At 35.3% G+C, this 26,306-nt stretch overlaps 2 protein-coding genes across 2 annotated transcripts in view; one reads left to right on the forward strand and one right to left on the reverse strand.

The window, feature by feature from the left end:
- FAM208A (family with sequence similarity 208, member A) overlaps nucleotides 1-1,584 on the forward strand; it is a 24,004-nt gene extending 22,420 nt beyond the window's left edge. Inside the window, exons 20-22 of the mRNA XM_010080628.1 lie at nucleotides 1-141; nucleotides 228-386; nucleotides 1,034-1,584. The exon at nucleotides 1-141 is cut by the window's left edge and continues 59 nt beyond it. Of these exons, the coding sequence (XP_010078930.1) occupies nucleotides 1-141; nucleotides 228-386; nucleotides 1,034-1,584 (851 nt within the window). The remainder of the gene's footprint in view (nucleotides 142-227; nucleotides 387-1,033) is intronic.
- Nucleotides 1,585-3,912: 2,328 nt separating this feature from the next.
- On the reverse strand, nucleotides 3,913-26,144 carry CCDC66 (coiled-coil domain containing 66). Its single transcript, XM_010080627.1, has 18 exons — nucleotides 26,087-26,144; nucleotides 23,799-23,821; nucleotides 22,536-22,956; nucleotides 21,518-21,650; nucleotides 21,252-21,355; nucleotides 20,119-20,243; nucleotides 19,158-19,334; nucleotides 18,169-18,300; nucleotides 15,303-15,556; nucleotides 14,839-14,923; nucleotides 13,922-14,083; nucleotides 12,315-12,462; nucleotides 11,741-11,863; nucleotides 9,981-10,456; nucleotides 9,068-9,105; nucleotides 8,488-8,771; nucleotides 7,894-8,021; nucleotides 3,913-3,996 (listed from the first exon to the last, which is right to left on the reverse strand). Exons 2-18 carry the CDS (start codon nucleotides 23,802-23,804, stop codon nucleotides 3,913-3,915), a joined length of 2,880 nt encoding a protein of 959 aa, XP_010078929.1. The 5' UTR covers nucleotides 23,805-23,821; nucleotides 26,087-26,144.
- Between the last annotated feature and the right edge of the window lie 162 nt (nucleotides 26,145-26,306).

Here is a 26,306-nt window from a genome sequence, read left to right on the forward strand (position 1 = left end):
ATGCCTATCAAAAGCAGCACTTGGTTGAGATTCTGTCTTACCATAATTGTGATTCTCAAACTCAAAATGCTCCAGAATTAGACTGTCTTATCAGGCTTCAGGCTCAAAACATACAACGGAGACATGTTGTCTTCTTAACAGGTAAACCCAAAATTTATTAATACTTCTCTCCCTCCTTTGATAATAGGTGCTTAATATTAATACAAAATCTCCTTTTACGTGTTTAGCAAAGACACTCAGAACACTGTCAAATTATGTTGATAATGGAATAGTGGTTGCTACTGTCGATGACTTTATGCGAAATTTTAAAAGTCTCATTGGGTATCACAACTCCGTTACTGAAGAAAACAGCCTTCCTCCCTCTGACACTCACAAAAGACAATCAGGTAATGTTAAACACAGTTAACGCTTTCCTTACCTAATGAGATGGGTGGGGTGGAAGTCCTGGAGATAGCATGCCTTGTACTCTTGTAAAGGAACACTACAGATGGCAAGGAAAACCCAACTCTCAAGCTACTCTTTTTCTATTTTAAATGATGGGGGAAAAGCAGCTGGGATGGAGCACCAAAGGAGATCTTAAATACAGAATTAGAGGCTAACATGGTATTCAAGAAAGTAGATATATGCCAAAGTGTCTGTTTTCAGGAAAAGGGTAAACTTGGTGATAGATTTTAGAAACCATAACAAAAGGACTGAGATGTCAGTAATTGTACTCCTTTCATTGTCTGATCAAATACTCACCTGCTGTATAACTTTAGATGCTGTTTTGACATTAACCCCTTTGGAGCTGGGAGTTGGGATTTCCCAACACTAAACATGAACACAATGCGCAGAAGCTTTTAGCATCGGAATAACTGGACACAGAGGGTTAAGTGTGTATGTTGAGTAAGTGAACAAGAGTGACAGAAGACCAAGACTTAAGTGATATTGGACTTGCAGACCTGAAGCGTAAAACTCTGTGAGTAGTGTATAGCTTTTCTAACAAAAGTTTGTCTTTCAATAGAATAGGACTTTCTCTTTTTTTTTAATGTAGTTCTTGTAGAAAACGATGAAAAGGATGAGGAGGACATGTCTCTGGATTCAGGGGATGAAACAGCACAAATAGAAATCTGCAATGATGCCTCTAAGCATGATACTCATTTGGAAGGTTTGCAGACAGAGGCCAAGGGCTCACATGGAGCAGATGCAAAAGAAAGCTGCTTATCAGTTACAGAGTTATCTCTTGAAGCACAAATGGGCTTGACAGAAAAGACTTCTAAAATTGACGTGGAAGAGATACAACCAGTTTCTACAACATGCTTTGCTGAAGGAGAAAAACACAATTCGGTTGAACAAACTCCCTTCAACAACTTCCAAGGTCATAGCAGACAATTAAACATGTCCCATCAATTCAGTCACTTCAGTGTACTCACTCATCAGACCTTTCTGGGAACAACATACACCCTTTCTTCTGGAAATCAAACCCAAGAAGGGAGCAATTTTTTTTTAACTGCGTACAGTCAGAGCATGGATACAGAAAAGTCATCACCTGGTGGTTGGGATGTAAATTGTGATTCGTCCAGGTCATATTCAAAACAGAAATAAACTCTAAGTCTCTTTTTATAAGTTGCTGTGGACTTCTCTGTTTCTAAAACGGTGGATTAACAGTTTCTATTTTATTCTGGAACAAAATATTTCTTGTCCTTTATCTCAAATGTTTTCTTGTCTTATTTAAAACCTGATGGCCTGTACCTGTTGGAAGCATCTGAAAATTGAAATAAATATCTATATTTTTTAACATTTACTGTACTTGAATTATCTTGTTTGTTGGCACTTTTAAGTTTCTACATTTGTATTTTACCTGTACCTGGGCTTCAGTTGGAGGTCTGTTCTAATGTAAAACTGAATGTTTGCCTAAAATATGTGAAACAGCAAGGGTTTTTTTTAACTGTAAGAATATCCAAATCACTTTCTCTTTACATAAATATCAAAACTTATGTATTTATTTGACATAAATTTTGTACAAATGTTTTTACATAGCTGTAAGGCAGTGTAGTTATTTTAATGACTATATACTGGATTTTGGCTGAATACCTCAATTAGAGAAACTAGTGGTGCAGTTCCATTACAAAAATAAACTCTTAATGCACAGGGGACTTGCTAACACATTGTATTGTCTCTGGTTTTTATATTGTTTTTAAAGTACATGAGAAACACACTCAAACTTTATTTCATGAATAGCAATTATCTTTGTGTCCAGTGTTGACACTCCATGTTTATTAGAGCACCATCAGACTGATCTTACAACTTTTATCTTGCCATTGTAATTGCCATAATGCGAGAAGGATGAGCCTGGTTTTAATGACTCTGGTAGTTCAATTTGCACTAGAAAAACCTCAGTCCTTTCCTACTTCAGCATAATGATTACTGGTGAACTCCTTTTTTTTTTTTTTTTTAAAAAAAAAAAGAGCATTGTCATGTAAGTACAGAGTTTTATCTGTTTCTTAATCTTGTCCTTTTTAATTTCACATCTGCTGAGTTATAAACTTATTTTTCACCAGTGATTCTCACATAATTGTCTTATTTTGGACATCATCTTCTGGAAAACAGCAGCTGCTAGTACACAGCTGTGGACTCTGAAGACTGCTGTTACTACATTGCTGGTTTTGCATATACTAATACTTTTGACTCATGTTTACTGCTCTTGTCTTCAAGTTGTCCAAAGTCATATGTTTGGGCTTTTTCTCCTGTTTGTAATTTGATTTTAGTGCTTTTATGTAGGATGTGTGTTTTGGTACCGGATGCCAGTGTTTGAAAGTACATGACTCCAAACTCACAAAATTAGTTGGGACAAATACGCTTGGTTAAAAAAGGATAGCTTTTAAAAACCAGCCAAACCCCACAGCCTGTTCTCTGAAGTTGAGTGTCTTTCCTTCTGTTAACAGTTCTTTATTTGTTTAAATTAAGAACAAACTAGTACTTGACTAATGTAGCAAATGTTACCTTCCTTAACATGACAAATAAATAATCTTTTTTCAAAAAAAGAGCTCCCCCTTGTATCAATAACCCTTAATGGATTTTGTGATGAACTGTTCTACCACCTCCGCCATCAAATGGAGTTTCTCACCTCCTGCATGACCTGGCACACTAATGAGAGGACAGCTGTGAGATACCTGCAGAGTCAGGTTATGTCTAAGAGCAGTTGTTGCTGCAAGGAGTCTCAGTGTGGAGCTTCTGGGGCAGTTACTGTATCACAAAACAACTAACATGAGTTCAGGTTATGCATCTTCGGCAGAGATCTAGAAGATAAACAGTTTTACCCCAGATTATCCTATCTTTTGAAGATTAAAAGAAATAAATGTTTACTTCAGATTAATTTGCTACCTGGAAGCATGTTCAGACCTTGCTTATAAGAAAACTTACTTAAACTTGAGTTCTACTGCTTTGGGCCCAGCCCATTAGAATGTTAAGTTCTGCTATCCTGTTTTAATTGAGAGCACTTCTGTGCTCTTAAGATCTGGGATTACGTGACTTAATAAACAAGCTATCTGAATAGCTAAGTACAAGCAGTTTCATATAGTTAAAAAATACCAACAAATTGTACCCAAGCCCTTCAGAATATATCTTAATCCTTTTTATTTATCAAAATATATACACCGAGTTCTACAAAACCCCATGTAACATTTTTATCCTGTGTTGTGGTGGTTTATATTCAATGGACATGTGTCTTCAGGTAGCAGGAAGACCATTCTGAACAGACACGCCATCATTAGTTTAAAGTATCTTCAATATGAAAAGCAAAATGACCCTGTAATCTATCAAAATTCACATAATTTAAATCTTTCACAAAAAAAGAGATTGCTCACAAATAATTACAGTAGCAAAGTGCTGTGCATTTATATTTCAAGAATCCAGAACTTTTATATGTACCTCTCAATATGGTGAAATAAAATTCTCTTCGTGAGCTATAGCAGGAATCAGAGCAGTCTCCAACTCCTTCTGCTTCTGCAGGAGGCCCTGAAATAAATGGAATATAAATGTGAATGTTCTGTCTTCCTCATGCAGCCTGAACTAATGAAGTGTCACTGTTCATATTTTTAAAAAAATTAAAGTGTTAAGACTCAATGCTTTTTAAATATACCGCTTTTAAAAAAGATGCAGTACAACGTAATACATTCAGTAGAGCAAGAACTCAAGCTTTGCTGTCTTCTGCAAAAGACTTGAAGAGTGACTGAAGTGGAAGCCAGTCCAGTTTCCAAGGATGACTTGTGCAGATGAAAAAGGATTTTTTTCCATTGTATTATATTTAACTTACTCCTCTGTGCACTGTCGCTACATTCATGGCATTGTAGCATATTCTTGTATGAAGCTGAACCCAGAACCATGGAGGGTACCAGCTTTTGGTTTTAACGTAAATTATACTCCAAGATAAAGGACAACATTACCATTTGAACTAGAACAGTGTCAGATGTTTTAGGATACACATATTTACTCTCAAGAGGCTTTATTAATGGCTCTCCCAAGTACTAGACAATGGGGAAAACCTGTAATAAAAATCTTGGAAGTGTATCCTTGGCTATGTGGTAAGTAATACATATATACCTATGCCAGGTACCGTCATAAAATTGAAAAAATACTTTTTACTGTAATTGATCAGATTGTATACATTGATACATCTGGCCCTTGGTCTCTATCCATTTTAGACCTGTCAGAAGTAATTTGGTAGCAACGAAGTGTGTTTAAACCAACCAACCAGAAAAAAAAAAAAAACAAACAAAAAAAAACCACGGCAAAAGGAAAAGTTCCTCAGAGTTAAAAGGCCTTTCTCAAAGATGAGGGTTACAGGCTGCTGGCACAGCTCAGTACAGACCTAATGCAAGCCAGCAGGTACTGCAACCATTTAGACGTGGTATTCCTGGTGGCACAGAAGGGGAGAGGGGTCCTGCCAAACTGGCTTCAGTTAGTAAAGAAGCCTGTTAGACTGGCCTTTGCATCCTTCCAAAAGCACCAGCTGCCTACTTTCAATCACTTGATTAACTGCTATTTAATCAACAGTAGCTGCTATTTCTATTAATGGGTCAGTGGACTTGTTCAGTTCTTTGTTAAGAATTACTTTTATTATAGAATGTTGTTTTTGCATTTTGTAGCATGTTACAAAACAAAGTCATGCAGTAAATTGTCCTAAATCAAGCCAGAGCTGGGGTGAGAAACAAGTTAACACTGAAAACAGGAACAAAGTCTATCACGTGATTTGCAAAGGTAATGAAAAGGGCCTAGAGAAAAGTGAGGAGAGCTATCCACAGAGGGACAAGTGGTGAGGTCTGTCTTTGCAGCTCTTTGGACAGTCCACTGGTGGCTGGTGAGATCACTTAGCTGTTGTAGGCTACAACCTCTTGGCAAGACGTTTTATTGCCTTAGTGAAAATAAGATGTATGTACTGACTGTAGCTGGGATTTTTATCCTTTTTCTTAAACTTTGTCCCTTGTTTTTCACAAATACTTCATTCACTTTGCTGAATAAACTCGGGCTTATTCCACTGACTTATTTTCCTCACTGAAATAAAAATAAAGTCTGTTGATAATTCCTACTACTGCTGTCACCCAAGATACAGGCAGAAACTTGCTGTCCTGTAACAAATGCAATGCCAGCATCACCCTCCCTTTGGCAGAGAAGTTCCTCAGCTGCCCTCCATTTTCAGTGGTGTCTCTCATGGGTCGGCCAGTTCAGCTAGACTGTTACTAAAACAGCCTGGCTAGATTTATCTGTCAGTCTAGTTGGGGGTGTATTTCAAAGGCTCAAGACTGGTCAAATATGCTGTGACTTCCCCCAGACAAAAGTAGGCTAAACAATGGCTAAATATGTTGTGAATATACATATATTCTGAAACTATCAATCCAATATGTATATGCATGTATATATAATTTAAAAAAAAAAGCAAGACTAGCTTATATTCTGAAAGAGAAAAGTAAGCTCTGCTTTTTGTCTAAATTACATTTCATACAAAATACTGCATTACTCTTTCTTTCTCAGTGAAATAACTGATGCTAAATGGGTGTCATCTGTAGGACTATACTTACCTTGTATACCTAAGTTCAACAGTTAATGTCCTAAATGCATTCTGCAGCTAGTAGGATATTTAAAAAAGAACTCTCTCTGTTTCAGGTTAACTCTCCTCTAGAACCAAGGTCCAGTGAAAGACTAACCTTAACCACTGTTAAGACCTGAATATATCCTGTGCCTCAAAAATAGCCCTAAGCTCCTCTCTCTTCAAGTTTGACAACATGGATATTATAATCTTTAACTTCTTTAACTAGCCATGCATTTTGTTCACCTCAGCAAGCACAAAGATCAAGTTGTGCTTTGAAGCTGGCTTCTCTCTTAACCAAAATATCACAGGCAAATGAAGCCTTAATACAAAATACTTCACAGTTGTAGATATTTATTTAACAAAAATGTTAATGAACATTGGGGAAGAACTGATCCAATCAAACCTATCTGGAAGTGATTAGAAACTGGCAACCTTTCAGTGTTTTTGGGTCACAACTTTTCTTAATAACTTGTGGAGAGCCATGACCCTTCATTTGCACAAGGAATTTACTCCTGAAGCACGAGGTATGCACGGCAGAACTTCTGTCTTCCTAGAGCACAGTAGGTAACTAATATTGTTAACTACTGATAGTTTTGTTGTACTTACATCTGTCAGATTTTCTTCCCTTTATTTTGATCATTTATGTAATTTTTGTCCCTTAAAGCAAAGAAAAATAAATGGCGCTGCTAGCAATAAAGTACTTTTAGCATGGAGCCATTCAAAAACAAGGGAAGACACTGATATATGTTTATCTCTAGTGTTCTTCAAAAATGAAATGTAAACCTGAAAGTAAATGTGTTTGTTTTGTCTTGCAGTCCCCTGTCAGGCCATTTAGAAGCATAAAAGGAAACTGTGAGATTGTCCAGACCTGCGGTTTGAATCTGCTATGGGGCCACATCTTGTTGCTAACAGGTAGGAGTGTCAAATTCACTAATGTTTTACTAACTAGAAGCCCGACTGTTTTTTCCTGGTATTCTGACTCCAATCAGGAAAATATGTAACTTCACAGTTACCAGCTCTAATCTTTTGTGCGGCTTTAATTTACTGCAACATGGATCCTTAAAGACAGTCTCACCCTATTGAAAATTCTGGCAATCCTGTAGATCTAATCATTACCAGTAATTTACTACAAATAGAACAATGTATAGAAACACACAGAGGCTTTTGTCTCAGGAGCTCTTGTGTGTGTAGTATGGAATTAAAACTCATTTTATATTCACTCACTAAATCTGGCTGATTGACAAATCCTGAATTTAACATGTTAACAAAGGAATAACTATCTTGAAATTATTTTATAAGTGTTTACATTTCAAATTTGCAAATTACAGTATTTTTCCAGGACTGACACAAGTACCACCCCACTAACTCTTCTGGAGCAATCACAATGCTCTGTCATCACCAGCTTATCCATAAAATGCAGAAGTGAAATGACAAGATTTCTAGTGTTTTGTTAAAATAATCTTCATTTTCTCCTTGAAATTGAAACATTCTTACTATTCACAACCCTAACTATCAAAACCTGGAGACTAAATAAAGCCATTCCTCTTGGTTTCAAGCTTTCTCAGGTTCTCCAGTGTCTCATAGCTAATCTAAGGGCTAAGGAGTCCATAGTCTCTCTCTACACACAGTCCAAAAGTGAACAAAATGCATGAAAAGCAAAATTTCTAAGAGGGAACAGAAGTAGAGGACAGGGCCCCAAACTTATCATATATGATGGAAAAATGAGTTAAAGACTAATGCTTATGACTATGTCCTAGTTTGCAATGTTCATTTTGACTTTTGGATAAACACATATGTGTATATATATACAATAACTTTTTGCTTACCTGGCGTAATTCTGACAATCCTTTGAGAATTGCTTGTTGTCTCTCTCTGATTTTAACTACATCAGGATTTAGAAGAGGATCTCTAACATGATCAGAGCTAAAAATCTGTCGTGGCGTTTGGTAAGAATCTAAAAGTAAATGTATATCAAATCAGTTAACAATACTCTATCAATTCTGTTTTAATTTTGAAGCAGTAAATCTTCACAGCTTGTGAAAATCAGATTTCGGTTGCTAATAGATTAAAATGACTATTTCTAAGTCAAACAACACTTAGATTCCTAAACCCAAATCTATATACAATTATACCAAAGAAGTGCAATCATACTTTATTGAAAGTAAACAGCCAAAAAAGAGAGACAAAAGAATAAGAAATTTTGTTGCTTTCTTGATCTTTTTAAAAAAGGTTTTCTGTTTTTTTGTTTTAATTTTTGTTTTTTAATATTAGCATTGCTTGTATAGGCTTTCTGTACAGTGCAGTGACACACATGGGTCACAGCAAAATTCTGTAAAAATACCAAATTAAGTTGTAGCACTTTGAACTACATCAGTGTAACATCTCTTCTACATGAATCAGTTTACAATACATTTCAGTACCATTAAATTGTTGATACTGTGGGTCATGTGTTGAAGGTCTAGTCAGTGGTGCATCTGGATCAAGATAATATACTTCATTTGTTCGAACATACGGAATAAATTGTGAAGAGGGAGGTCTTCCAGCTTCTGTAACGGGAGGAGGGGAGCTCCTCTGCTGTTTATCTGTCTTCATGCTTTTCTCTCTTCTACTATTGTTATGTACCAGGAAATCAGAAGCATGGATCTGTTTTTGTTGTACTTGGTGTAATCTGTTCTTAACTGCTGGAACAGGTGGTGATTCAGATCTGTATGAAACAATTTCAGTTAAAAAAAAAAACCAAAGACAAACAACAACCAACCAAACAATACTTAAGTAATGTGATTAATTTTCTCAAAGAGTAGAGACAAAGAATCCTCAAAGGACTGTATTTTTGCCGATTTACTCTGCTTTTATACCTGCAGTTTGTCTCGTCTTGTGTATTTTTACTGCTAGATAATTAGATGCATCTAAATTCTTAAAAAAAAAAATCAGGGAAGAAAAGCATGTGTATTTGACAATTAATGTATTTATACATTTAATTAATGCAGAGTATTGACATACCTTTCTTCATTCAAATGATTCTTATGCAACTGTTCTTCCTAGGAGAAAACCAAATAAGTCTAAAGTAAAATAAAAAGCGCCATGTTTTTTTATATTACAAGCTTTCATTTTTCAATACAAGTTTGTTCTAAAATTCCAAAAGGACTGTTTGACCAGAGTTCAAGAGAAAGGTATTTATCAAAGGCTTGCATTAAAGAGACTTGTAGTGTCTATCAACTAAAACAAATTACAGGAGGATTTGCTCCAAGTTTCTATGTCTTTGGCAGCTCGAAGCACTATCAAAAATCTGTATATATTTCCCAATCACCTTGGAAAGCTGCATTTATAAACCTGAAAGGTTCAGCCCAAGATAACGATGATTAAAGGAAAGGCCGTGTTTCTACATACAGTCAGTAAAGTTTTCTGTTTAAATGAAAAATATTAACGTATCCCATGCTTCTTATGGTATCAGACAATGCTTACTTATCTTAAAAATTTGTTTAAAATTCATTGCCCCATTTCTCAGGTACAAAATTCTCAAGCATTTACCTTTCAGTAATGCAAGCACGAAACTTAGATCTACCAGTAACCTCAAATAAACCAACAAACTCAGTTTAAAAATAAATCTTTAAAGATACCTATGTGAACGGTTATGTATTTTCACATAGGTTTTTTTTTAATACACACAGCTTCTAAAATACATGCATGTAGCCACAGTAAACAACTGAAATAACAGTAAAAGCCAAGTCACACAATCTGAATATATTCTTCTGATCATGAAGAATGAAACAATGCTGTAGTACCATTCTTTACACAAAGAGTAGTAACAGGAAAATTCTCAATGCTTGAGTCACATAACTGAATTCCCATCCAGGCAAAACCACGTGGAACAAGAGTCTTGAAAATACATGTTTGTTAAAGACCAAATAGTTACCTTTCTGACTCTGTGTCCCTTGTTATTAATATTTATTTCTTCGTGAGGTGAAGACCTGTCTGAATAACCACCCTTTTTTGGGCAGAGATTCCCAGGGGTATTTCTTTCTACCAACTGAAGCAGCTCCATTTGTCGTCTTACTTTGTTTTCTTCCCTTTGTTTTTGTAGCTGTTTAGGGTATCTTTCTGATGCTGGAATGTATCTTTTCCCAGGCTTGTTTATGTTCCAGTCAGGTCTTTTGCTGTATTTTTCGGAAGGCTTAACTTGTCTTTCTTTTCTTGCATATTGTTCATATAGATCACTGTAAATGCCACCATTCATTTTTGCTGAAGTTTTATTTTTATCTATATACTGCATGTCCTTCTGGCATTTTTTGCTGCTAGAGGTTTCTTTATATTCTATGGAAATATCAGGTGATCTGCAACACACAATTCTTTCCTCAGCTGACTCAGTGTATGCTGAAGTACTGAAGTCATCTAAAAAAAAAAATATATATATATTTTAACTCCAAGTCTAAATTATTCAAATTACTTGACTTTTGTATGCATACAAATCTACCATTATTGATTTTATTCAAAAATTGGTTGTTAACCAGTTTTAAAATGTTTTTTATTCTTTTTGATGTGGAAGGTAAAACTAGTAGAAGCAAACTCAATGAGGAGGAAAAATAAGACTGGAGAATGAAATCAAGCCACTGTAAAAAAAAACTTAAGTGAAATGAAACTACATTATTTTAAAATGTAGAATTCTATTTCTGTCATGGTACCCAACAGTAAAGAGCAAAACACAGCTTCTGTTTAGTTTTTCAGGATGCTGATGGGAATAATTCCACAGTGCTACTGGGAATAATTTACTTTCCTAATCCTTGTCTTCCAGTGAAAATATTTTGTTCAATTTTTTATTACTAACAATCCAGCTTCTTTCTTTAGTAAGGGGCATACACAAAACCATTATATAATTTGTAAACTCTCCAAATTCACAGTAAAATTTCTACCAGCACTGTCAAAACCAAAAGTATTAATTGTTGCTTAAGCAAAGAGAAATAAAATAGTCTCCACAAGTGATAGGAAGCTAATAAATTTCTAAATACAAGGAATAAAGTGACACTAAGTTTCCAGCCAATATGCTCATTCACACCTCCTCTACAACATTAATAAACGCAGACTAAGTTTGATCTGGGTTTTTTAACAGTGTGATACAAAATGAAGATAAACCACTGGAATGTATTCTATCTAGATGGACCCACAATTCTGTCTGGGTATTTAGTAAGAATTGTAGAAAGCTTTTCTACACATTTGAATGTAAGCTCTCATTTTCTAATGAGTCTGGTTTTTCAGTTCTAGAATTACTGACAATTTTTCTGCCAGTATTATCAAGGATTCCTTAGGAACCCAGCCCTGCTCAATACAAAACCACGTTACGTAAACCTGTGAACATTCACACTGAAGACTACTACAAATACGTGTTTAAATGCCTTAATCCAGTTAGTTCTGCGTGGCTTGGGACCATGACTCTTAAGTCAACACTATATTTCAGAGTGGGTGATTTGAATCTATAACTGGTAAGTAACAAATACATAATTTGTTTAGAAAAATATAGTGATATATTGTAAATATTCCAACATGCCTGTTTTTGTCCAAGTATTTCTAGTTTTATTCCATTCTGAATGACAGTGATTTGGCCTTATAGCTCAGTTTCACAACTATGTTGTTCTACTGTGTTGAGGTACATCAGAGTTATTAAATTTAAGGGCTTCATACCTGTCTGTACAGCAGTGTCTTTCCGAGGAGAAGTCTCCGGATCAGTGTGACACTTAATGTCATCAGAAAAACCATGACTTTGATGTGAAATGTCAGTATTACAGTTTTCAAATTCTGTATCATCTAAAAAGAAGTAAGCAAAATTGTTCAGTTGAGTAAAATATGTTCCATTTAAACCATGCTATCAAGTTATCAGACTACTGTGGTTTAGGACTGAAAGCAAGACTGAGAACTATGGTTCAAATCCTAATACTCTCCCTTGTTCACTGGAAATCTAATCAACAGCACATAGGTCTGAATATTCCCTGTGTGTTCCTGATAATAGCTTGATATTTCTTACTTTATGTGAGAGGGTATTTGAGGCTTACTAAAATACAATATTCTCCATATCAGTTAACACTGATACTTGTTTGGAAGGTAAATAAGCTGAAATGAAATTTAGTTCAAGAAGCAGGGGAGCCATTTCTGACCCAAATGCAGATGTGGAAAAAAAAAACCCCAAAACAAAAACCACCAACTTGCAAGCAAACACCGAAGAAACAGGCAAACTGAATATGAAAAGATTTCTACTTGCCACCACCAAGATTCTTCTGAAGTTTTGAAATGTCATGTCCCTTCTGAGCCAAGTCTTGAATGCGCTGTTCTTGTTTTAACCTCTGTGCTAACTCTTGAGCTTTCTGCATTGTCCCATAGAGCTCATTTGTTTTAAGAGTCACAAGTTCCTTTAAAAACAAGAAAAAGTAAATATATGTGATCGTTTATTTTGAGAATAAAATCAATAGGATTACTTATTCCCCATATAATCCTTAAGGTTTACATATATTCTTATTTTGGGTATAGCATTTTTTTTAAACAACACCAAACCAGTTGAGTAGATGCTATCTGTAACATATAACTTTTATGATAATAAATTCAAAAACGTTGCTGTATGTTCAATCCTAGCATTAAAAAGCGAGCATCTAGATCTTCAAAGTTATTTGGTATTTATCTCCTTTCTAATAAACTAATCTTTTCCCAAATGCCATCCGATTTCAGCCATCTGTGACTTCCTATATCATGTCATTTAATTAAATAGAAAAAGCCAAAATAAAAATAATTTTAAAACCCACCTTCCTCCTACTTCCACAGACAGGAGACAGTAAAAGCCTCCCTAACAAAGGCAGAACATCCCTAAATATGAGAGTTACAGTCTCCAAATTCAGCTGATTCAAGGTGCAGAAGACTTGGCCAAGGAAAATCTCCTTTCCGAACTGCTATTACTGTCTCATCCCCAATTCCTATTACATTTGCAGGTGGGATGAACAACAATTGATATCATGACATGTTTTGAAGGAGCTGAGCTATTAGAGAGAGACAGGACTTCCCCAATTTTTTAACAGTTTGTTCTACCATCTACAGCCAGCTTCTATACGCTTCCATCCAGAAAATGCAGAGGAATCGGTGATCTGTACTTCTGCAAGTTTTAGAGGAGGGTGTGTTTTTTGGAATCACCCTGTCTTATGACATCATGGGATTCTACTACTGTTCCAAATATGAAGCAAACAGTAATAGATCCTACTGTGCCAAAAAAAAAAAAAAAAGAATAAAACATCAGACAACGCTTTTAACCTTCTACAGAGTCTTCTGTAACATGTAAGAATGTATATAAATGCCAAATTTGTACTTATCAAAGGATAAGCTCTATACTTATCAGCGGAGAAAGCTCTAGAACACGAATGACACTTAAAATAACTTTTCCAGAATACATTCTGAAAAGTCTTTAATCCAGAGTGAAAGCACATCCAGTCAGATAAAGTTCATGGTACAGAAGCATCTTAAAATCATCAAGTTACCAACAACAATAATTGGATCACATACTTTGAGGTTGGTTTTTTACTTTAAAGTTTGCATTTTAAAATGCATGTTTTTGCATTATTTAAAGCTACAAATCCATTTTTGCCAGTTCTTATCCATTTCTCTTCCTGAAAAGGCCCTTATCCAAAAAAGAAACCTTAAATTCATGTGGTTATAAGTTTATTAATCGAGGAAACAGATTTTGGTTTCAAATGCCTAAATTTCAGATAGTTTTAATTTTCAAAATGATGAGTCAACACCATTTTGAAGGTGAAGAAAAAGAACCATTTTCCTCAAAACCCAGTATTGTTACAGAATATCTGCACTAAAGAAAATGCAAAACCCCACCTCCTTTTGTTTTTGTTTCAGCATGTCTTCTTCAAACTGTTTCTGCATTTGCTCTTTTTCTCGTGCTAGGCGCTGTTCTTCCTCTTGTTCTTCCCATTTTTTTTGCTCTTCCTCCAGTTGTTTCTTCTTTCGTTTTTCTTCTACTTGAGCCATTATTGCTTTCTAGTAATATCAGAAAAAAAAGGAAAATTAAAAGATATAACATTAAAGATATTATAAATCAAGACAGTTTATTTCAAATGCTTTTGTTTCTTTTAATTTCTCACAAGAGAGGTAGCTGCCTTCCTTTTTGTTGGGAGGTGGGTGGGGACGACACCACCAGCCCAATAAAGCAGTGTGAAATATTCTGAGACAAACAGAAGTAGCTTTTCATATTTTAAAAAATACTTTTATTTTTCTTGTAAAGAAATGGTGGTCTGATTTTTATCTCACGTACTGTAAGCTAGTATTCCAATCTAGCAGACTAACAGTTTGACTAGAACAGGCTCGCTACATTTATACTAGGACTTCTTTACACTGTGCTAGAGAGATCATCATACAGATATACATTCAGTTAGACTGCCACAGAAGTAAGTGACAGTAGATAAAAATTTAAAGATTCATGAAGTGGGTACCTGTAAATATCAGTCCTCCTGATGACAGCAGAGACTGAAGAATACTAGAGCTCTAAATACACTATATGTTTTCTGAGGCAATAATTCAGCTACAGAAATGCAATCATCTCTGTACAAATATTAAAAGAAAACAGTATTGTCTAACTGAATGAAATACCGTTAAACAACTATAAACATGTAATCTGAAGCATAAAAGTCAAGTACCTCACTGGACTCTGGTATTAAATCTCATGCTTTACTCATGTGACAACACTACCTTTCACCCTTTCTCTTCTCATTAAAATTAGCAAAACAGAAGTCTACCTGATGTTCTATCTGTTTCTGCCGTTGCCTGTTTCTCTCTTCAATCTGCGCAGGGTCCAGGAGAGCTGTCATTGAACGGAGGAAACTATGAATAAAGAAACATGTAAATGTTTTTAATCACAAGAAAATAATCCTAAAGCCTTTCTTAATTAGAATCGGTTAGATTTCAAGTAAAATTTTCACATTGAGGTTATCCCATTGTATTAATTTACAATTATGAAACTCATTTTACTAAGGAACAAAGGAAGGTTATTTGCAGTAAATTTTATTAATGAACAATGGAAGCACTTCTGTCTTTCAAAAGTGAAACAACAGGTATTTCTGAAAAAAGCAAAAACCAAATGAATAAGATCCAAAGATCAGATTTAAAGAATCTTATTCAATTTTTTTTTTTTTTTAAATTCTGAGGAGGTATCAGAAATGTATTGGCTGGGAAGATGATTAACCTTATAAAGCTCACTCACCTGACTTTCTGACTGTGTTCCAAAGCACTGGTTTTAGCAGCTTTTTCTGCATATCCCACCTTTGAGGGCATGAGGTTGCCTAAAGCTGCAGGTGAAAAAGGGTGAATAAAAGCAGTCAGCTCCTTAGGGTCAGGTGAGGGGCAAAGACTTTCAAGCTGCTTTTTGTACATTCCATTTAAGGGGTGTTGTGCATTAGCATTAAGGTGGTCCTTTAAAGAATCAAAATGCATTGCCCATCTGTCATGCTCTTCAGCCTAAATAAACACAAAGCAACAAAAAAACAAATGTGCTCAATTACACTGTTTCTATAAAGTATGGTTAACAAAACAGACTACACACATTTTGTAAAACAGGAACATTTGAAAAGCTGTTATGGGGCTACAATACAGACAGTAGTTAATTCCCTAAATGGGAAAACAGAAGTCTCTCTGTTGCTTAAAATGCAAGTCAGATCAGAAATTATACTGCTGATCCATATACTTGGTCAGCAAAAACGTATTGCTACTGTATTTTCAGGGAAAAAAAAACCCAAAAAAATTAGAAAGTGAAAAAAAATTTTGAAAAATAAAGTAACTTAACATTGATTCAGGCTTTCTGGTACTGCTTTTTCAATTTACATTACTATTCCACACCATAATTTTTCTAATAGTACTGAGAACTGCTTGATTGAGAGGTCAGTACGCTGTCCACTCTGCCATACTTTACTCCTGTTGTATCCACATTCTCTCTCTAGTAACATGAACAAGGGGCATCTTTTACACTGGCCTACATTTACACCTTCCATTTTAATTCTGGATAGTAGTGGCATTAATGTGCTTTGAGGAGAAATATTAATCTCTAACCTCCTATTTTCAGCTAGACAGGCCCATTATAAAATAAGTCATCTTTCAAAATATGTTCCACCCATAGCAGCCACCACTGCTATCCTAGCAAAGTACCTAAAACTTCTGTGGAAGTCACAAACTGCATTTAAGTCTATCTTCAGTACCACTCAGGCTTATCTTTTTGGCTCTGTGTTGGCAATTGAGACATCCAATATATCACTAATAAAAGATTTTTACCTAAGGGGCCTTTGTTTTTCCTATAGGTACTGAGAAGGTTTTCTCTTCTGACTAAAAGAAAACTGTTTTCCTGGAGGGACTGGAGAATGGCTGCCTCAAAACTTGGACTCTGCAGGAAAAAAATAACAATCTAATCTATGAAACTTTCTGGGGAGTCCTTTCCTTAAACAAAAATTCCCTTCTGTCAGAAAAGTTTCACACCTAAAAGCAGCAAGAAAATCATAGTCCAAATAATGATAATTCGAATTATTCTTTCTCCCGTTCCCTGAGTTTTGCTCCCTTTGAATACTCTGTGATGTATAAGCAGATCAGAATAGCTGGAAAATCTACTTTATTCTAATCCAAGTCTGTGGTGCAATATGCAGAAGGGTTAAGAGTATAACACAAGACCTGAAAGATGTTGAAAAATATGAGATTAAGTGCCCATTAACTTTATTTCAAAAAGACCCTGGAAGTGAGATTACTGTTGAGTTACTCACTGGTGACTGCAATCATCTTCCCACAGTACAGCTATCAAATTAAAAAACAAGGCAGCTAATGAAGGAACTTTTCACAGCTGTGTTCCCTTCACAGTTACAAAGCTCAATTTACAAAGGAAATGTAATCCCTTCAACAACTCAGGAAATGAAAAGACTTATGTGGAGGTATGTAACCAATCTTAGCAACAAGGGGTTTTTTTGGCTCTCTTCTAGTGTTAAAAATTGTGGAATGAAAATAAAGGATTTCTGCTTAGGAATTGTATAATTACCATAAATGCTTCAGCTGAGAGTAAAAACTGTAGCCTTTTAATCCAGAAGGCCACAGACTATGACCATTCATATGAATCAAGTTTTGGTAACCAAAATTCTTGTTCATTAATAATACAGAATATCTCATGGTGTGAATGTATCTCATGCATGATGAAAGATATAATCCTGGGGTTAAAAGTGTGTACAATAATTTGGAAATCTGGATTCTAGCAGTAGTACATGTAATAGTAATAGTGCAGGTTTCTTCACTTCAAAAACCAAACAGTCTTTAGAACAATGTGTCAGTATCCACTGACCTAAAAACTACTAATAGTAACATGTAAAGGAAAAAAGTCAGATTCTATATGAAGAACCTCCAGGGGGTAAAAGTTATATTGACTACATTGGCCAATAGTGACAGTATTAAAAGTCTGTTCAGGTATTCCACCTGCAAAGCAATTATATTGGCCACAGCTTCCTTCTAGATCCAGCATAAGAGACCTACATTCAACAGCCTGGAAAAACCAAAGGGTAAAAAAGGTAAGGCTATTTTCTTCAATACTTTTTTAAGTAGACCTATTTAAAAAGTTTCATATGAGTGTATGTGTATTAATATTTCTAGAAACAGGATTTGAACATCACTGTAGCACACTGTAATTGTCTATAACTTTCCTTCTCTTTCCTTATCTCCTTCTGTAGTCTACAGAAATGTCTTTTTACAAAGTGTCTGGACAGTATCTCTACATCTTCCAGACTAGCGCTTTTAAAGAATGGTGGGAAAGAAAAAAAAAAAAGTATAGTAATATCATCATCTTCAACCCTACAGCAAGCACTCTTTAACACATCACAGCAGACTCATGGTACTCTGTTCTCTGTCACTGAAATACAGGAACAGCTATGGGCTAAATGTTCAATTAGGCTGTCCTATGGATTTATGGTAAAAACCTGGACATGCTGCAGGTAATTACATCTTTGTTGCTACTTCATTAGGTCTATGGCTTCATCTTTTATTTCTTAGAAGAAAAATTGAGAGAAAAACAATTCTTATTCCAAAAAGTCTCTCTAAACCACAGATACCTTTGATAAATTAAGTTTTTCTTCTATTTTTCGCAGCTTAGCTTCCTCCTTCTGTTTATCCAGCTCCTCAAGCCACTTCTTCTGTTGCTCATGCTTCAAAGCACTAACAGGTCGTTCCTGCGGCACAGCTTCCTGAAATAAGATAAGTGCTAGTCTCTTCCTTATACAAAAAGTTCAATACCTTGTCTTGCCACATAATAAAGAGTTGGCAGAAAACTCTGTCTTCAGTTGCTAGGCATAACTGGGCTGTTGTACAAAAAAAATGAATTTAAGTTTGTAACAAGTGTCTGACTGCTCCGTAAAAATGCTTCAGTTGTTAGAAAGATGCTAAATAAGCCAGTCTTTGAATAGTACTCTAACTTGAACTATCAGCCTCTCACTCAAAAACCCCCCTTATTTATGTATGTATCATTAATATTTTATTAATATATCATTAATAAAAATCCCTTCCTTCTTCCTGTGGTTCACTGCTCAGTCTGTTTGAGGTGGATTCAGCACCGTGATCTAATTAGTAATGATCTGTCACAAGTAAATTCTAGATACCATCTTCATTCTTCTGCTCCTGCTTCTTGTGGGATATGTATATTATTTAACAAATTCCAGTGGCACTGAGAACTTTCAGTGCTGACAAAAACCACTCTTCAGTCAGTGCCTACTAGCAATAACTCAAACTACTTCTTGAACCTTCTGCCATCAACATATTTTTTTAAAGTCTATTTCTGATAGGTTCCCACTTCTTTTATTTCTTTAACACATACTTAAAAACTAAATAACACTTCAGCTCACACCTCTAGTACTGTTCTTCACATCAGCCTTGAAAATGCTCAGTCTTCAAAGCATCAATATTTTGATAAACATTCATTCAGACACAATCCTCTAGACAGAGCAAAAAGGTGTAGTGAATTCTTCTGTTTGAAAAGAACTACTGAAGGTATAAATCTATTGTCAGTAAGTAAGTAAAAAAACCTGCATGCAATTTAAAATCTTACCCCTGAAACAAATGCTGTGCAGCTGACAGCTGGTAAGTCAAAAGATCTGAAATCAGGAGACTGCCCAGCTGGAGCACTTGAAACATTCAGTGTGACTTGATTACCCTCTGTGGTTAAAGCAGTTGTACAGACACAGTTTTCCTCAGTGGTAATAATTGAGTCAGCTGGAAACACTATCTGCAAATAAAGTGACCACTGTTGTTTACAATTTGATTTATTTAGCTCACCTGTTCTGTTGGTATTAAATAGCCTTTAACATATATAGTAAACAAGTAAATTATACTTCTAGAAGCTGTTATTCATTAAAGATTCAGCCAAAACTTATAACTAAGCATCTCATATCCAGTATTTTTCAATTACGTAGATTGAAACAAATTCTTATGGGGCAGAGTGGTAACTTGTCTAGGAATGCTGAATATGCCACAAAAAAAGCTATTTCCTTTTGCTGTAATAACTGATAGCAGCTACAACCCTAACTTCTGTTTAACAGCAATCAATTTCACTGGAGAAGCAGTCTCATCTGAGTATAATATATTTATCTGACACAGCATTTTCAGAGTGACAGCTGACTTCCTTAAAAGACAAGTGAAATTGCTATGCTTATTATGTAGGCATCAAATGTATGTGAGAGCTCATGAACAGTGTAAATTATTATATAACCAGGAATTGCATTTCGGACGATTCCTCAAAACAGAACTGGAAAAGATTTACACCTTTTAGTTAGGAATCAACATGGAAGGACAGGAATGGATTCTTCATGCCACAAAGATCTTAATTTGTAAAGTTACAAATTGGAGTAATAGCTAAGCGTGAAACAGGGAGTTGCAGCAATTCATGCCATGCAAGAGCGTAAAGTGACCACTGAGACTGGATTTCTATAGAAAAGAATATCTTTTATGAAGTAAAAGTTGATCAGTTCTGTGGAAACTCTGTGCTCTTTGGGGTTCATGGATAGCCTTACCTTGTCTGGGTCAGCTGCTTCCACTTTCTCTTTATGGTTTTCATTATCGCCAGGTTTTGCCCAGAAATAACCCACCTCTCCCTCCAAAGTTTTTTTCAGTTTCTTCTTCAGTGCTACCTGTTCATCTTCAAAAAAACAAACTCCAGTAAGAGTTCCTAATACAGATGTGTAGCAGTTTGTTGGTTTGGGGTTTTTTTGGTTGGTGGTTCTTTTATTTATTTTTTTTTTTTTAAAGCAGCAATACATGTCTACCCTGTAAATTTAATTGTAAAATGGACTACAAGAGTAAGTCACCATTGTCTTAACAATCAGCCTAAACATAACTTTGCTCTTAAGAGGATGGCGGATGAGTCTCTGCCCAGAGATGTAGAGGTAATTGTGGAATCTCTCTGAGATGAATACAGACCACTGAAGGCATAACAATGTCTCAAGGGAAGAGGGAAATCTAACAGAAATAACCAAGTATACAAATTCTCCCCATTTTATTATACCGGTCTTGGACTACTGTAATACTGTTAAAACCAGTGGAGCTATACACGGAAGCTACTAACAATGCAGAATCAAACCCTGAAGCCAGATTGTTTACACCCAAGTTGAAAACAAAACACAACACTCCTGCATGTGAATCATAAAACACTTACTTTGTCAGAGAGAATTTACCACTGCGTTAAACATTTTTATTTTTTTACACAGGTTTCCCTTGGTTGGTGATGGGGCAGGACTGCCAACTGCTTCAAGGTCAAACTGCAATTTGATGTATTCAGTCATGCTTGTAGATTAGGGTGACACTTTTCGCTTTAAAAAAATTTTTGTTAATGATAATAGCTATCAACTACTGGCAGAACATGACAAGACTGGTGGCAACTAACTCCTCAAATATGAAGCATAACTGAATATATTTGTGATAATATTTATTTGGTTAAGGAGCATTTTTGCATGAATTTATAGATAATTTTTGCATAAAATTTTGAAATTCAAGAATCTTAATCTGTCTTGGAGACTAATGAAACTATTTTCCAATTTGTAGCAACTGCACTGATACAAGTAAATTTAAAAGAGCATAAGGAATACAGTTTCTTGGCATCCTGAGTGTAATAAATTAATCAAAAAGACATTGTGTAAATCATAAGTACCTAATTCCTTCTTCCATTGGGTCTTTCTAAATTCTAATAAGGCTTTCTCCCCTTCTCTTTCACCCAAGGTACTAAACATGTCAGCAGGTTTCCACGAATCCTTTCTAGAGAAAAAGAGGGGGAAAAAAATTACCTAAAAAGCTTATTTGTTAATAAAGGTAATTTTTTAATTAGTATTTATAAATATTCTTATAACGATTAAGAATTACAATACAAATCTTTGATGGAGATACAATATTTGTAGACAATAACACAGATCTACGTACATAACTTTCTGTTCTGGCTGCAGATATGCTTCTTGTTTCTTGCTTAAATCAGAGTTCGCTTCACCTGGAACAGATGAAACTTCACAAGCTTTTTGCAGCAACACTATGTTGTCCTCTGATGCCTCATTAGTAGCTGTGGTAGAATATAAATATATAAAAATATATATAGATATATATGAACATGATTAAACTTTCTTCAGCATTGAGTAAATACTTTAAGAACAGCAGAAACTTGCAAATTCCCCACTGTTTAACAGAACTGTTTTAAGCCCTGCTTGTATGGTTAAGGCCTGTAATGTTACAACATCACAGGATATTTTTAGAATGTGAGACTTACAGTAAATGCTATTCTTGGCTCAGAGCTCAGACTTAGGTACTCTTAATTACTTAATTGCAGTGTGTCTTGTTCATGGTGGCAAAAAGCTGACCACCTCCATAGGTCCACAAACAGGAGTAAGGATGTAATGCAGGAAAATAAGCAATAATTCTTATGCTTCTGAGTAGAAGAACTCAAGAAAAAATACTACTCAACAATAATACTACAGTTAGGCAAAAAGATACATGTACATCTTTGGGCCAGAAGAAAATGGCACTACCGCTCTTGAGACACATGGCAAGATGTGAACTCTTCACAAAACCAGAAAGGTCTATATCTTTGAGGTACTGTATTTTTTTTCAAACTCCTAATGGTAGTGGCACAGTGCAGTTCTACTATGGTTTTTCCCCCAGCGTAAAAAGGTTCCTTTTTTTGCATGAAATATTAACAGAATTGCTTGCTGTTTTGCTCTTCAGAGTACTGCAATACTATCAAGCAATCCTTAGTTTTTACTGTTAAAATTTTCCAATGCTTGGTTCCCAACAGTAACAGGCAATTTCACAAACAGTATTTTGTCTAAGACCATTAAACATAAGAGTAACATCTCTGCAGCCTGCAAGGAAACACAAATTGTGAACTCAAAGATAAAGCTTTCATATTTTGCTCTGTTTACATGAAACTCATCAATTATCAGTTTCTTACCCATTTCCTCATGCTTTTCATTATAAGTCTCAGAGACACTTCTAGTTCCTTCTTTTACAGTCATCAAAATCTGTTGAAGCTGTTCTTGTGTTAAACACACCAAACTACTTAGGTCTTCAGCTGATACACATGGGTTTTGAGGTTTCTGTTTACTTTTTTTAACAACATTAGGGGTCTCTGAATCAGGATATCTGTTCATGATATCACTTTGGAAAATCAGAGAATGATCTTTAGTTTCAACTTCATGTGAGGAGTGTTTGGTAACTTGCAGTTTTTCACCTTTAGTCATTGATAAGCTTGATTCACTCCTTGATTTTGCTAAGTTTTCCTGCTTGATACAGGCATTTTGTGTTGACCTCAGAACATGCCCAGTATGCCTTATTCTCAATGCCTGTTTAGGTGCTCTGGCTTTCTTACCCATCTGTTAAAGCAAAAAGATTTCACCGTATATTAAATAAGGAAATAAAATTGCATGGATAACAAACAAAAACAAGATTGAAGCAATAAATAAAGTGTAATTTTTCTTCTGTTACATCAAGAGAAACTAACTCCGTATAAACTAATAAAATACTAGGAAGAGAATACAGCACCTAAATTTCAATATTTAAAAATGACAGTATGAAAAATAACTTTATTGGCATAACATTAACAAACATTAATTCTGCTTTGCTTTGTTTCTTCTGAAGCCTCGCTTCAGACAGGTACGTGTTTTTAGCAGACAGCAAGTATTATTTCAGTCTTGATTTTTCTATTCTGTACTAAAGTTTTATCCTTTTCAAGGTCCTCGATGTACACTTGCAATTATCTCCTCTGTATTGAGACCTTTTCTGCTTCCTTTCCTTCCCCAACCCACTGCATTCCAGTTTACTCAGAGACAACCTATGCAACTGAACATGCAACTGAACTGGAATTTAAACACACTTCAGATTCCTGTTTTACCAGGGTCCTTTTAAGATCTCTGAAAGTTCTGATTTAGATGATTTAGATGATGTGCTGCTGCAACTTCTTGGCAAAGTAAACTAAAGCATTTTGCAAAGGTAAAAGTAGTCATAGAACTTTTAATTCATGTTTTTTAACAGCTCTTATGAACCTGAGAAACCATAGAATATCTCAAGTTGGAAGGGACCCATAAGTACACGTTTATCTTTCAGAAATACCACTGATTACAAGAATTTAGACAGTTTGTGTTCTCAAATTTCTGTGTTAACAAATTAACTAGTGAATTTGTCTGCTCTAACCAAAAAAAGTAATTTTTCCACTTACCTTCATTGCAGGCTTTGATTGATCTTTTGGAAAACAAACACAAACATGTGAGAAAAATATTTAATAGCAACTTCCTCCTGAAAAACAATCTTGAGAAATTAGTAAACTGTTATATTAATCTGATTTTTGTAAGGCAGGTGGAAAGTACTTTCCTCATAAAATAATATAGTTGGGGAAGATGTTGTGGTTTTTTTATTTCAGTATGCACACTTCAAAAGTATGTTGGAAAAAAAATTTAGATACATTGCAGCAATTATTTCTAGTTTTATATAGCGCTAATAAAATTATTGTGCCAGTCTGATACTCCTCTGCTATTCATTGCTTCTCAGAGAGCCCTGTGATAATGGCTTATTTTTAATTGTTTATTTATTGTGATTTTTCAGTTTGCTTTCAGTGTCACATCCTTCCAGGATAGTGCCTGCATCCAACCCCATCTTAGTACATGCCCTGAAATACTCTTCAGTCTTTTAACCCAAATCCGAGAGGATGGATAGAGGTGTAGTGGTCTCAAAAATGATAAAGTACTATGTTTAATATAATACGTATTAATAAAGAATAATATTGATTAATAGAGGGATTGTGGTACTCCACACAAGAAATTCTGCACATATGGCTAATGGAAAAGGGAGAGAAAATAGTCGGGACCCGCTGGAAACAAAGAAATCTATTGGAAACACACCTGTTGGAAACAAGGCTCCTTCAGCTGCACTATGCAACTATTGCTCTGGCAGTGGTTGCTGCACATTTTGCACTGGTAGCACCTATACCTTTTTTTGCATACCCAATTGCATATACACTGGAGAACAGTAACTGTTCTTAAACTCTGCAAAACCACATTATTAATAGTTTCCAACTTAGATGAACATTTAAAAACTTTGGAGTATGCTGAATTGTTGTCCTGCAGATACAGGCATTGATAATGTTTCACTATTAAAGGTGTTTTGCAACTGTGTTTATTACTGGGTTCTCAAGCATTCAACCCTCAGCTCAGTAGGTAAAAGTCACTTTTTGACTTTTTTCTAGCTATTCAGAAAATAAATAAAGTGGGATTCTACATGATATGCAAACTCAATTTCTCTGTGGAAAGGAGAAAAAAACATAAAGATGGTCTTTGCCATCACAGTGGGGAGATACCTAATGTGGAACTCCAAAGTGCTGCTTATGGGTTATCTTCTTTGGCCTTAGGTTTTTTTCTGTGTAAGGGAGAAACAACTGTCTCAAATAGCAGCTTGAAGCTACTAGAGAATAATCCTACTTTAGCCCCTAAGACTGGGAGCAGTCTTTGACAGTGCAGAAAACTGAAATTCAGAAGTAATACAATTTGATGCAACTTTTGACACAGTTCAATTCAAGGAAGTGCCATTTATATCAGTTGTATAAACATGTTAATTCCAGAAGACTGATTGTTCAAGGCCAGTTCAATGTAAAGGGTAATGCTTTATTTTAGAGCACTCTGGAATTTTCACTGGCCCTATCCAGCCAATGATGCTCACTATGGTTGTAAGAAGTGAAAGCTGTTGCATTGCTGTTTCAGAGGTGTTGCAATGTTTTGTTTCCAGTACACTGGTATTTACTGACTCTAAATACCCCATAATGTCAGCTGTCAACAGACAGCTGTTTGGTAAATGCCAAAAATGAAATACAATTTCAAGGGCCTTAAAAAGAAATTCCATATCCTGACTGCTATGTGGAACAGTTAGGGAAAGCAGACTTGTGCATGTTTAGAAATGTATGTCTGACAAATCACAAAACCAGATTTATTAACAGTTAATTACAAACATACATGAGAAAAGTCTATCTCAGATGTTAGTGATGAGATCTGGCCTAAATAAACTGCTTGTTGAAAATAACAAATGTCAACTACGAAATACTAAAGCTACTTTAAAGTCAGAAATGTGGCTGTAACACTGTAGTTCTGTGTAAATTAACCAGAGAGTTACTAGGTGTCTTTTTCCTTGGTAAGCAAGGTGCTCTAAAGTTACAGAAATTATCAGGTTATGTCAGTCAATATTCAAAAAAGTACTTCACTTTTTTCTGTCAATGACAAGGTGTAAAGAGTCAAGACTATTTGCCAGCTGTTCACTAGTGGACAGACTATTCTGAAGTTCATTATCAGCCGACTGTTCAGTATCAAGCTGGTGAGTAAAAGGACTTTTAAATACCAACACACAAATATTCTTCCTAATCTGAAAAATATTTCAATAAAGCTGTGCTTCACATTGCTTGGATTTTAGGTTTAATTTCAAGAAGCTTTAAAGATTACTTGAGACAAATGATTAAAAAAATACCAGAAGAAGATAAAATTAGCCTAGGCTTTCCATCCAGGACTTCAGTTTCAAGCTTCAGTCCATCACTGCAAAAAGAGAGAGAGATATTGGGGAATCTGATAATGGTAAGATTTTTACATTAATAACAAGGACAATTGTACTTAATTATAACACTGTATTTACTGTTGGTCCAGATGGTCTTTCATACCCCAAGCTTTCATAGAATCATAGAATCACAGAA

This window comes from Pterocles gutturalis, unplaced genomic scaffold, assembly GCF_000699245.1.
Source record: "Pterocles gutturalis isolate BGI_N339 unplaced genomic scaffold, ASM69924v1 scaffold27529, whole genome shotgun sequence".
Classification (NCBI taxonomy): domain Eukaryota; kingdom Metazoa; phylum Chordata; class Aves; order Pterocliformes; family Pteroclidae; genus Pterocles; species Pterocles gutturalis.